Consider the following 13,775-nt stretch of genomic DNA (forward strand, 5'->3'; position numbering starts at 1 on the left):
CAGTGCCTTCAGCCACTTCTTGATGTCACGTGGAGTGAATTGAATTGGCTGAAGATTGGCATCCGTGATGCTGGGGACCTCTGGCAGAGGCCGAAATGGATCATCCACTCGGCACTTCTGACTGCAGATTGTTGCAAATGCTTCAGCCTTATCTTTTGCATTGATGTGCTGGGCTCCCCCATCATTGAGTTGTGGAACCACCTCCTCCAGTGAGTTGTTTAATTGTCCACCACCATTCACAACTGGATCTGGCAGGACTGCAGAGCTTAGATCTGATCTGTTAGTTGTGGGATCACTTAGCTCTGTCTCTCACTTGCTGCTGTTGCTGTTTGGCACGCAAGTAGTGCTGCCTTATAGCTTCACCAGGTTGATGCCTCATTTTTAGGTATGCCTGGTGTTGCTCCTGGCATGCCTTCCTGCACTCTTCTTTGAACCAGGGTTGAACCCCTAGCTTGATGGTAATGGTAAAGTGACGGATATGCCAGCCCATGAGGTTACAGATTGTGTTCGACTACATTTCTGCTGCTGATGGCCCACAATTCCTCATGAATGCCCAGTCTTGACTTGCTAGATCTATTCAAAATCTATCCCATTTAACATGGTAGTAGTGCCACACAACACGATGGAGGGTATCCTCAATGTGAAGACAGGACTTTGTCTCCACAACGACTGTGCGGTGGTCATTCCTACCGATACTGCCATGGACAGATGCATCTGTGGTGGACAGATGCATCTGTGGCAGGCAGATTGTTGAGGATGAGTTCAATTATCTTTTTCCCTCTTGTTGGTTCTCTCACCATCTGCTGCAGACCCAATCTAGCAGCTATGTCCTTTAGGACTCGGCCAGCTCGGTCAGTAATGGTGCTATCACTCTTGGTGATGGACATTGAAGTCCCCCACCCAGAGTACATTTTGTGCCCTTGCCCACCTCAGTGCTTCCTCCAAATGACGTTCGACACGGAGGAGCACTGGTTCATCAGTTAAGGGAGGGCAGTACATGGTAATCAGCAGGAGGTTTCCTTGCCCATGTTTGACCTGATGCCATGAGACTTCATGGGGTCTGGAATCGATGTTGAGGATTCCCAGGGCATCTCCCTCCTGACTGTGTACCACTGTGCCACCACCTCTGCTGGGTCTGTCCTGCCGGTGGACAGGATATACCCAGGGATGGTGATGGTTATGTCTGGGACATTATCTGTAGGATATGATTCTGTGAGGATAACTACATTGGGCTGTTGCTTGACTAGTCTGAGACAGCCCCCAGATGTTAGAAAAGAGGACTTTGTAGGGTCGACAGAGCTGAGTTTACCGTTATCGTTTCCAGTGCCTAGGTCAATGCCGGATGGTCCGTCCGGTTTCATTCCCTTTTGACACTTTGTAGCAGTTTGATTCAACTGAGTGGCTTGCTAGGCCATTTCAGAGGGCATTTGAGAGTCAACCACATTGCTGTGGGTCTGGAGTCATACCGGAAGGGCATTAGTGAACCAGATGAGTTTTACAGCAATCAACAATGGTTTCATGGTCATCGTTAGACTTTTAATTCCAGATTTTTATTGAATTCAAATTCCACCATCGGCCATGGTGGGATTTGAACTTGGTTCCCCAGAGCATTATAATAAAAGCAAAGTACTGCAGATGCTGGAAACCTGAAACAAAAACAAAAATTGCTGGAAAAGCTCAGCAGGTCTGACAGCACCTGTGGAGAGAAAGACAGAATTAATGTTTCGATTCCGTATGACTCTTCTTCAGGAGTAAAGAGAAGTAAAAATGTGGTGAAATATATACTGTTTAAAGGGGGGCGGAACAGGTGAAGCTGGATAGAAGGCCAGTGATATGTGGAGGCAAAGGAGAGATTGCAAAAGATGTCATAAACAAAAGGTGGAAGGGGTGTTGATGGTGGTGATACTGGCTAAAGGAGGTGCTAATGGTGACATTAAGAGTAGAAAACAGGATGAGCAAGTGACAGGTAGCCCTAGTGGGGGTGGGGTGGAGGGAGGGGACAGTGTGGGAGAGAAGATAAAATAGGCTAAAAGGTGAGAACAAAACAATGAATTGAAATAAATTTTAAAAATAATAGAAATAGGTGGGAAAAAATATATATGTATAAAAATTAAAAAATAAATTTTAGAAAAAAGGGGATCAAAAAGCGAGATCAAAAAGATGGAGGAGAGAGTTCATGATCTGAAGTTGTTGAACTCAATGTTAAGTCCGGAAGGCTGTAAAGTGCTTAATCGGAAGATGAGGTGCTGTTCCTCCAGTTTGTGTTGAGCTTCACTGGAACATTGCAGCAGGCCAAGGACGGACATGTGGGCATGAGAGCAGGATGGTGTGTTGAAATGGCAAGCGACAGGAAGGTCTGGGTCATGCTTGCGGACAGACCGAAGGTGTTCTGCAAAGCGGTCACCCAGTCTGCGTTTGATCTCAGAGCATTACCCTGGGTCTCTGGATTACCAGTCCAGTGAGAATACCACGACACCATCACATCCCCTATAGATGCAAAGTATTCATTTAACACCTCAGCAATGCACCCTGCCTCCATGTGAAAATCCCCTTTTTGGTCCCTAATCGGCCCTACTCCTTTTACCACCCTCTTACTATTTACTTATGTGCCGATAGAAGACTTTGGGATTCCCTGGTCTTTTCTCATAATCCCTGTTTGCTTTTCACATTTGCTTTTTCACCTGCTGTCTGAACCTTCTGTAATCTGCTTGGTTCTCAATTGTAGTTTCTACCTGACATCTTTCATTAGCACACTTTTTTTCTTCATAATTTCTATTTCCTATTTCATCCAGGAAGCTCTGGGTTTGTTTGCTCTACCTTTACCTTTTGAGGGAATATACCTTGACTGTGCCCGAAGTATTTCTTCTTTGAAGGTAGCCCATTGTTCAGCTACAGTTTTACCCGTCAATCTTTGGTTCCAGTCTATCTGGCCCAGCTCTGTTTTTGGCCCATTGCAGTTGGCTCCCTCCCAGTTAATTATTCTTACTCTGGATTGCAGATTGTCCTTTTCTACTGTCATCCTCAACGTTATGATGCAATGATCCTTGTCTCCTCAATGTTCCCCCACTGACACTTGGAAGTGAGTTGGGCCAAACAGATCAAGAACCAGGTCCAACAGTGCATCCTTTCTTGTTGATCTGGACACGCATTGCTGTAGAAAATTCTCCTGAACACACTCTAGAAACTCGTGCCCCTCTCTGTCCTATACACTGCCACTATCCTAGTTTACATTCAGATAATTAAAATCCCCCATTATAGCTACTCTATAATTTTTGCCCCTCTAATTTCCCTGAAGATTTGTTCCTTTACATCCTTCCCGCTAGTTGGCGGCCTATAGACTGCACTGAGCAATGTAATTGCACCCTTATTGTTCCTTAGCTCTAGCCAAATTGATTCTGTCCTTGAACCCTCTGGGCCATCCTCTTTCTCCAGCACTGCAATGCTCTCCTTAACCAATACTGTTAGCCGTCCTCCTTTGCTTCCTTTCCTATCTTCCCTGAACACTTGTACCCAGGAACATTTAACACCCAGTCCTGCCCTTCCTTGAGCCAGGTCTCTGTTATCATCACAACGTCATATTTCCACATGGCAAACTGCACCTGTAACTCCCCAATCTTATTTGCTATACTCCGTGCATTCACATACTTGCATAGTAACCTTGATTTAGACTTCATGGCTTTCTCCCTTACTCCAACTCCACCTGTTAACTTACTATTCTTTACACTAGTGCTATCTGTGTCTCCCAGTATTTTGTGCACCCTGGTATACCTCTCTAATATTCTCTCCTGATTCCCTCATCCTTGCCGAGTTAATTTAAAGCCCTCCCAACAGTACTAGTAAAATGCCCCGCAAGGTACTCAGTCCATGCTCTGTTCAGGTGCAACCCGTCCGGCTTGTACAGGTGCCATCTTCCCCAAAGCCAGTCCAAGTGTCCCAGGAATCTAAAGCCCTCCCTCCTGCACCATCTTTCCAGCCATGCTTTCATCTGCCTTACCCTCCTATTTCTGTAGTCACTTGCACGTGGCATGAGGAGTAACCCGGAGATTGCTACTTTTGAGCTCCTGCTTGCTAATTTTTGACCTAGCTCCCTAAATTCTGATCGCAGGACCACATCACCCTTCCTACCTAAGTCATTGGTATCAATGTGCACCACAGCTTCTGGCTGATCACCCTCCCCCAGAAGAATGTCCACAGGTGTTAAGTGACATCCTTGACCCTGCACCAGGGAGGCAATATACCATCCTGGAGTCACATCTACGGCCGCAGAAACGCCTATCTGTTCCCCTAACTAATGAATCTCCTATCACCATTGCTCTTTTCTTCTTCCCTCCTGTACAGCCGAACTGCTCATTATGCCACAAACTTGGCTGTGACTGCACTCCTCTGAGGAACCAACACCCTCACTAGTATCCAAAATGGAAAACCAATAGTGAGTGGGACCCCAGGGGACTCCTGCACTACCTGCCTGCTTGTCTTGGTCTGTCTGGTGGTCACCCATTCCCTTTCTGACTCTGTACTCCTAACCTGCGGCGTGACAACTTCTTTGAACATGCTATCCACGTAGCGCTCAGCCTCGTGGATGAGCCACAGTGATTCTAGCCGGTGCTCAAGTTTCTGCAGCTGGTAGCACTTCATGCATATGTGGTCATCTAGGACATCAGCAGTGTTCACGAGTTCCCACATATTACAGGACAAGCATTCCACACGACTGAGCTGCCCTGCCATGTCTTAACTTTACTTCCCTTACGTTAACTTTAATTTACTTTGGTTTATTTATATTACTTTATTTTACTGGCCCTGATTTAAATTTACTCCCCTATTCCTGGTATTTCTTACTTAAATCCAAGTAGCTACTACTTTAAAAATAATACACTTTTCTAATGTACAGCTATTTAAAGACACTCCCTAACAACAGTTTCTCATTTTGTTTTTATGGAGGCCTTTTCATTGACAAATTATGTGAAATCTTAGCTTTAAAAATCGAGAGTAAATTTTCAGATACATGTTGTCGCTCCTATTTCCTTTTCCGTTTGCAAGTGCACTGCTAAACTAGAAATAGTTCTTCAAATTCCAGATTACTCATGGATTTGATTGCACCAATAGCTGCCTTTGAACAGATGTGTTTAGTTAATTGATTAGCTGACCATTATTGTTGATTGAGTTTGGATAAGTATGGAACTTTGTGGTAAACAGCTTAGGAGTTGAGTTGACTGCTGACCGGGAGATAAGATAATTGCATTGCAGTAAGTCACCATCATCAGATCCATGATTTCTACTACCTAGAAGTGCTAGAGGACCAGGTGCATGGGGATACCACCGCCTGCGAAATTTGACTTGGATATATATTGCTGTTCCTGTAAGCTTCGATGGGTCAAAATCCTGGAACTCCATCTGTGGGAATACCTTCATCACACAGACTGCAGCGGTTCAAGAAGGTGGCTCACGACCATCTTAAGGGCAATGAGGATTAGGCAATAAATGCTTACCTTGCCAATGATGCCAATGACCCATGAATTAATAAATAAAAAAATTGTGTGCAAATTGTACAAACCACTGATTCAAACTAACACCATGGCAAGCACTGCCATGTTGTCTTGTCATTTTAATAGCATATTTTCTTGATACTACTCAACTTCTTATTTTCCCCCGAGGTACTGAATTCTCTAGGTGACTCTCCTTGACGTCTCTCTCCCCCATCATCACATGGTTAGCAACAAATTTTAGGAGTGTGTGTGTGTAAATGAGAATTGAATTTCTGAAACAGAATAAATTGTGACCCTCACAAGCTACAGAATTTCAACTAAGATGGACTTGAACCAGACTTGTTACAAATATTTACGGATAGTAAAGTTTGTTAGATTATTCAGCAGTAAGCTTTGGAAATGTTTTGTATAGATTTATCTTGTAGCTGAACATGATTTACTTTAACATTCATTTATAAGATTAATTTTGAATTGACTCTGAAATAAGTCTTTTATTCCAAGTGATGATCCTTATTTCACATTCTGCAGATTTTCTAGACAGCTGCCGTGCTAGTACTTTACTGGCAGAACTTGAAGATGATGAAGATTTGCCTGAACCAGATGAGGAAGATGATGAAAATGAAGATGACAATCAAGAAGATCAGGAGTATGAAGAAGTTATGGTATGCTCTTCTCCTGTAGTTTTAAATTAGTTTTTTATTTAAAAATACTATTGAGCTTATATTCATCTTATATGCAGCAGTATGCTGTTTTGCAGAAGTCACAATACAGACATTACTGTGGTAGGGGTCTGGTATTCTGGTCTGATATTCCGTTAAGTTTATAGTCTTATACTTGTAAATACATAAAATTGATTTGATTGAACCTTGGAAAACAGGAAGAAGAGGAATATGAAACGAAAGGAGGGCGCCGTAGAACGTGGGATGACGATTTTGTCCTAAAACGGCAGTTTTCTGCTTTAGTACCTGCTTTTGATCCACGACCTGGTCGTACAAACGTGCAGCAAACAACTGATTTAGAAATCCCTCCTCCAGGTACTTTATTGAACAAATGAGAACAAAATGGTGAATTTTAAAGATCCTTTCCTTTTTTGTGACATGATGCATCCTCCCACCACTATATTAAGCACACTGGTTGATTTGTCTCTATTTCCTCTGTTTTATACCTCATGTTGTGCCATTCTATTTGCATACCATAGTTATAATAATTGAAGTCTTTCTGTAACAGCAATGTACCTCAGTTTGGCTGTATAGTGATATCAGATAGCAGATTTTATATTCGTTTGGTGTGCTCATTTTTGAATTGGTCATATTAAAAAAACGGCATGGGCTTTAATCTTTGAAATATGCTTTTTGTAGGAACACCTCGATCAGAACTGCTGGAGGAAGTAGAGTGTGCCCCTTCACCACGATTAGCACTGACCCTTAAGGTAGCAGGTTTGGGGACATCTCGTGAAGTGGAGTTGCCCCTCTCAAACTACAGAGCTACCATTTTCTGTTATGTGCAGAAACTGTTACAGCTTTCATGTAATGGAAATATAAAATCTGATAAGTTTAGGCGCATATGGGAACCAACATACACGTAAGTAAACATACCAGGAAATTTTGTATGTTTTGGATTTGTTTGATTAGAAATGTTTCTAAAGTGCATTGCTTACTAGTTTATCTAAAAGAAGTTCTTGGCTGCTATTTGAGTTGTTTTAGGTCAAGTAGTAAAGCTTGCCTGAATGCCTCATTGATTAAATTCAACATTTGAACCATATGGACCAAGAAGGTTCTATCTCTGATCCTTGCCAAGTATAATCCCAGAAACGTTGACAGTTAATATGCTAGAATTGCACTTGATGGGTCCAATAATCTGATTTCAGGCAATTATAGTCTACAATTTCATTTAACAAAGGATGTACCCAAAATGTAATCAATCCATGTGACCCATTATTGATTAATATTGTAGGCCATAAAGAGAATAGTGTTGTAAAAGCCATTTGGTAAATTTCATGTGTACAAATCTTTACATTATATAATGTAAAATAAATCAATGTACCCCAGATAGCTGCAGCAAACTTCATGTGAACAGGATTTCAACAATTGTAAGGAAAGCTCTCGACTGGTAATCTTGAAAATGAACAAGTTAAATTCCTCTGTAGCACTATGAATATTTAAATAATACAATAATCTCACTTCTGGTACTTGTGTCAGTGAGTGGAATGGATTAATATGGTTTCCAAAAATAGCTTGGGCCTGAAATGTGCTTAATTAGATTTCTTAACCTTCTCAAGTAGAGACATTATACAATGGGCAGAATTTTGCCCTTGCATGGCGTGTGGGTCCTACCGGCTCGGCGGCGGGTGGACAGCCGAACCCCGCCACCGAAACGGGGCCTGTCGCCATTTTGAGTGGGTGGGCCAATTAAGGCCCGCCCAGCGGCCTGCCCCACGGGATGTACTATGCGCTTCCTGTGCAGGGTTGGGGAGGGAATCCCCAGCTGTCAAAGTGCGTTCTTTCGCGCATGCGCACAAAAGAGAGCACTGCTCCCTGAGGCAAAGTTCTGTCTCAGGGAGATTAGTCATAGGTAAGTAAAGTCAAAAAATAGAAAAATATTAAAATTATTAACATGTCCCCCTCATGTGACAATGTCACATGAGATGGGACATGTTAATAATAAACACTTAAAATTTATTACATTTTTAAAAAACGGACATGAAACCTCATCCCGCCAGTAGATGAAGTTTCATGAATAATCTGGAGCCCGCTGGGGCTCCTGGCCTGCCTGCCAGCCTTAAGGTTGGACGGGCAGGTATTTAATTATCTTAACTAGCCTGTCAATGGCCTTAATTGGCCATTGACAGGTCGGCGGGCGGACAGCTGATTTCGTTGTCCGCCCGCCTTCCTAAAAATTTAAATGGACCTGGATGATGTCGGGGATTCCTCCCGATGTCATCCCATGTCATTTTCCCCTCAGCGAGTGGGCCCCGTCCCCAAAACGCCGAGGGGAAAATCCTGGCCAATGTTGTATTTTGCTGGAATGTATTTAAGTCTGAAAACTACTATAAAAGTGCAGAGGAAATGTCTGCAGCTCAGTGTTATTGATTTGGAGGCCAAGCCACTAGACCCTATTATGCATCAGGAGAGGGGAAAATTACCTGGACACTTTGTCCCAGAAGGCAGTCACTCCCCTTAGGATAGGGTCATCTGATTTGGTCAGTGGTCAGGGACAGGAGCCTGTGACTGCAAGTGAGGCAGGTAAGGGGGTCAATAAGGTGGAAGTGGAGAAGCCTCAGTCCTTAGAATTGTCCAATAGATTCGAGGTCAAAGCAGCTTGCATGAATGAGAGCAGAGGCAGCAAGGTGGATGAGCAAACTGCCTGTGGCACTGTGGTACAGGAAGCCATTCAAGTGGGGGGAGTAAATAGGAATATTGTGTTAGTAAGGGGCAGTATAATCAGGGGTATAGATACAGTTCTCTGAAGCTGAAAGTGAGAGTCCAGAAGGATGTGTTGCCTGCATGATAAGAAGGTTCAGGACATCTGCCCTGGATTGGAGAGGAACTTGCAGTGGGAGGGGAAGAATCCAGTTGTTGTGGTCCACGTGGGTACCAACGAAATAGATAGGACTAGGAAAGAGGTACAGCAAAGCAAATTAACACTTTATTCAAAAAAGGAAGCAGGCAGAAAAGAGGAAATTATAGGCCAGGTAACTTATCTGTCATAAGGGACTTTCTAGAATCCATTATTAAGGAGGTTATAGAAGGATATTTAGAAAATTATGATGGCATCAGGCAGAGTCAACATGCTTTAGTGAAAGGGAAATTGTGTTTAATTTATTAGAGTTCTTTTAAGAAGTAACAAGCAAGATAATGGTGTGGTGTGCTTAGATTTTCAAAAGTCATTTGATAAGATGCCACATGAAAGTTTACTACATGGTGTGAGGGTATTAGCATGGATAAAGGATTGGTTAGCTAAGAGGAAGCAGAGAGCAGGGATAAATGGGTCTTTTTCAGTTTGGCAAGCTGTAACGAGTGGAATGCTGCTGGGATCAGGGCTGGGGCCTCAACGATATACAATCTGTATCAGTGACTTGGATGAAGGGACTGAAAGTGTGGCAGCTAAATTTGCTGATGACATCAAGATAGGTAGGAAAGTAAATTGTCAAGAGAAGGTAGCCAGCAAAGAGATATACGTAGGTTACGTGAGTAGACAAAAATTTGGCAGATGGAGTATAATGTGGGAAAATGTAAATTTATCCACTTTGGCAGGAAGAATAGAAAAGCAGTATACTATTTAAATGGGGAGAGCGATAACTCGGTGGTACAGAGGGATTTGGATGCCCTGGTACACAAAAAGTTAGTATGCAGGCACAGCATGTGATTTGGAAGGCAAATGGAATGTTGGTGTTTATTGAAAGAGGAATAGGATATAAAAGTAAGGAAGTTTTATTGCAGCTTGGTGAGACCACGTCTGGAGTACTGTGTACAGTTTTGGTTTCATTATTTGAAATAATTGTATTAGAAGCAGTTCAGAGAAGGTTCACTCGGCTCATTGCTGGGATGAAGGGCTTATCTTTAGGTTGGACAGGCTGGGCCTGTTACCATTGGAGTTTAGAAGATTGAGAGGTGATCTTATTGAAACATATAAGATCCTGAGGGAACTTGACAGGGTGGATACTTGGAGGCTGTTTCCTCTTGTGGGAGGAGACTAGAACTAGGGAACACAGTTTAAAAATAAGAGGTCTCCCTTTTAAGATGGAGATGAGATGAGGAGAACTTTTTTCTCCTGAGGATCATTAGTCTGAGCAATTCTCTTCCCCAGAAAGCAGTGGAGGCCTGGTCATTGAATTTATTCAAAGCTGAGATGGATAGATTTTTGACAGACAAGGGAGTCAAGGGTTATGAGGGGCAGACCAGAAGGTGGAGTTGAGACCACAACCAGATTAGCCATGATCTTATCATGGTGGAGCAGGCTCGAAGAGCCAAATGGCCTACTTCTGTTCCTAACCCCTTGGCTCCTATGTAGGATGTTAATTCCTATGATAGCCAACAGGATCATGTTCATTGTTTTTAAATGAGCTAAGCTTAAGGTGTTGGGTGAACTTTAATCTGCCCCTGGTTATTTGCTATATAACCCTTGGAGCTTTTGATGCTGATGGAGTGCCAGAGTGAAGAAATTTTCCACTCATCAATGTCGAATTTTTCAAGTGTAAGCAGCTGAATGCAGACTAAAAGTTTATATCAGTAAGCTGAATATTTGATGGATGCTTACGATTTCTTCCAGGATTATGTACAGAGAGATGAAAGATTCTGATAAAGAGAAAGGGGAAAATGGAAAGATGGTAAGTAATGTTTCTGTTCATGCTGCAATGTTATGTTTTTTTGCTTCTAAGAATAACAGACTAAACTATTACCATGATCAAATTGAAGTACTAACATAATTCTGACAAACAGACTTTTTAAATCTAAAGAGCATGAATAATAGAAAAGTTTAAATTTTTAGTTTTAATGCATGTACAACCTGTAAGACTTTACAATCAGGAAAGACCAACCTTTGGTTCTTCCTGTTGTAGGGCTGCTGGTCTGTAGAGCATGTGGAACAATACCTTGGCACTGATGAATTACCAAAGAATGACTTGATAACCTACCTGCAGAAGAATGCAGATTCAGCTTTCCTGCGGCACTGGAAATTAACCGGCACTAATAAAAGTATTAGGAAAAACAGAAATTGTTCTCAGCTCATAGCTGCATACAAGGTATATTACCGTGCAAAATATTTTTTCTGGATAATATACGTCTGCACCCGTAAAAGCAAAAACAATGCTTATGTTGTAATGTTATTTGCTTGAAATGAACTTAATGTAAAGTTGTAGCTTTAATGCATTCATATTCTATAAAAATATTTATACTCCTGTACAAGTTCAAATTTGTGCTAATTATGATTTGCAAGTGGCTTTGACTAGAAGTGCATGTAGTTGATTGTTTTTACAAGTATCTTAAGTGAGTTATTGAATGTTTTTCCTTTTTATAAAATAACTTTCTGCAGGAATTTTGTGAGCATGGATCAAAATCATCTGGACTAAACCATGGACCCATTTCATCTTTGCACAGTTGTGAAATTCTTAGTGGAACACGAGAGCAACCACAAGCCAAGGCTGGGAGTGGACAGAATGCTTGCGGTGTGGAAGATGTCTTACAATTGCTTCGTATTCTTTATATTATTGCTAGTGATCCATACTCCACATGGCGAGGTCATGAAGGTTAGGCTAAATCTTTCTCCTGGAAAGGGAGAGACATAAAATATATGAATTGAGGTGTTCTATATAACAATTGTTCTTGAGTTCACTATTGGTGGGGTTTTTTTTGACAGAAGGTGATGGTCAGCTTGAGTTCAACGTTTCACCAGAAGAATTCACAAGCAAAAAAGTCACCACAAAAATCTTACAGCAAATTGAGGTAATTGCTTAAAATTTATCCAAAATACAAATCCTGTATTCATTTTCTTGCAATTCAATTTAGAAAATTGATGCATTACATTGCCATATATAGTTTGCCAAACTCTACATTAATAGTGCAAATATTGAGATGTTTGCCTAAATAGCTCTGTAATCTTGATGAAAATTTTTCAATTACGATATCAATTTAATAGTAACGCAGTTGTGATGTTTTGAATTTTTATTGTTACTTTTTGATATGTTATATATTTTGTTCTGTTTTTTCTGGTGTTTATTGCAGGAACCTTTGGCTTTGGCTAGTAGTGCACTACCAGACTGGTGTGAGCAGCTGACCAGCAAGTGTCCATTCTTGATCCCTTTTGAAACCAGACAATTGTACTTCACCTGTACAGCATTTGGTGCATCAAGGTAAAAGATGGACTAAAGTGATATTTCTTAGCATTCATATTTCTTTTCAATATAAACCATCTTGGTATTGGCATGAGGTGCGAGTATGGCCTTTGTATTTGTTTTATCTTTCACCGCAAATTATAAATGTTCAATAGTAAACCTGGTATGGCAGAAAAAAATGTTAGCTTATAAGCAAACTCCTTGTTTTTTGTTTCTGCTGACTCAGCTGTCCCTTTGCTGAGGACGATCCCTACTTTCTAGCTGTGTGTTTAACATTGTGTTCTTCATATCTCTGTTCACTACTACATTTATTTTAGGGCAATAGTTTGGCTACAGAATAGACGTGAGGCCACCATGGAACGTACCCGAACAACCACAGCAGTGAGGCGAGATGACCCAGGGGAATTTCGAGTTGGAAGATTAAAACATGAACGGGTCAAGGTTCCTCGTGGTGATACATTAATGGAGTGGGCAGAGAATGTCATGCAAATTCATGCTGATAGAAAATCTGTTCTAGAGGTAAATAGTAAAAAAAAAAACTTCAAAATCCAATTGGAATAATGCTACGTGACTCTGGTACATGACTGTGTTTGAGCAAGAGATTTAAAATGAGCAGTCTTGCATTTTTCTCAGAATTCTCAAAGGACAGTGAATTGAAACATTCAATTTTGTTATGAAGCTGGTTAAGGCAGTGAGTAGCCAAATCATATAGGCTATGCAACTACTAGGGGTTATTAATGATCTTTACTGAATTTGCTGATCTCAGCCAGGGTTGTTGCAATTGGTACGAGCACCTTTTGTAGGGGTAATCGATCAGGGTCCGCTGCTGGTAATTGTTTATATTCCCAGTGGACTCCGGTGGAGGAGAGTGTTTGCAGAAGCTGTTATGTATTTTAAGGCAACGGTATTCACTACATGGGCTGCTTGCCAACCCGCTCGCTCATGTGCTCCTGCTGCTCATTGCCTCCCTCCGCTTGCTGACTGTGTCACTTCGTCGTTGCTTACACCTGCTCACTGCCTCCCTCCTTAGCTGTCGCTCACAGTGAGGGCTCAGGAGAGGGAAGCGGCAAGGAGGAGCAAGGGTCAGCAGGCAGGAGGTAAGCGATTAAGAGTTAGCAAGTTATTAAACACAGTAACATTTACAGTTACTAATGTGTTTGTATTTCATAATCTTTTTAGATTTTATGTACCAAGGTATCTTTTTATGAAGAAATAAATCACAAATGAATCGAAGTATTTTTAAAATTCTACTTGCAGCCTGATTAACATTTTCCATTATCTCAATTAGCCGTCATTATTTTTCTAGTGAATACCACTGTTTTAAGGAGACCAATGGAATGCAAAGATTGACTACTTACATCTTGAGCACTGGCAAAAAGAGAGCTTCGCTGCTCTTTGTTATTTGCAGAGATAACATTTTTTTGCCCCAAGTCTTTTGGCGTCAACCTCTCTGTCATTGATGT

The 13,775-nt window shown here is 41.6% G+C and overlaps 1 protein-coding gene across 4 annotated transcripts in view; it reads left to right on the plus strand.

Annotated features, from left to right (window-relative positions):
* hectd1 (HECT domain containing 1) overlaps window positions 1-13,775 on the plus strand; it is a 182,225-nt gene that overhangs the window by 160,238 nt on the left and 8,212 nt on the right. For 2 of the 4 annotated variants that reach the window (XM_078562871.1, XM_078562872.1), the window contains exons 27-35: window positions 6,012-6,145; window positions 6,361-6,517; window positions 6,842-7,064; window positions 10,752-10,809; window positions 11,041-11,223; window positions 11,514-11,727; window positions 11,838-11,923; window positions 12,203-12,330; window positions 12,630-12,831. In XM_078562871.1, the coding sequence (XP_078418997.1) occupies window positions 6,012-6,145; window positions 6,361-6,517; window positions 6,842-7,064; window positions 10,752-10,809; window positions 11,041-11,223; window positions 11,514-11,727; window positions 11,838-11,923; window positions 12,203-12,330; window positions 12,630-12,831 (1,385 nt within the window). The remainder of the gene's footprint in view (window positions 1-6,011; window positions 6,146-6,360; window positions 6,518-6,841; window positions 7,065-10,751; window positions 10,810-11,040; window positions 11,224-11,513; window positions 11,728-11,837; window positions 11,924-12,202; window positions 12,331-12,629; window positions 12,832-13,775) is intronic. The other 2 variants (XM_078562873.1, XM_078562874.1) reach the window with 1 other exon arrangement.

Source organism: Cetorhinus maximus, chromosome 18 (genome assembly GCF_964194155.1).
Source record: "Cetorhinus maximus chromosome 18, sCetMax3.hap1.1, whole genome shotgun sequence".
Lineage (NCBI taxonomy): Eukaryota > Metazoa > Chordata > Chondrichthyes > Lamniformes > Cetorhinidae > Cetorhinus > Cetorhinus maximus.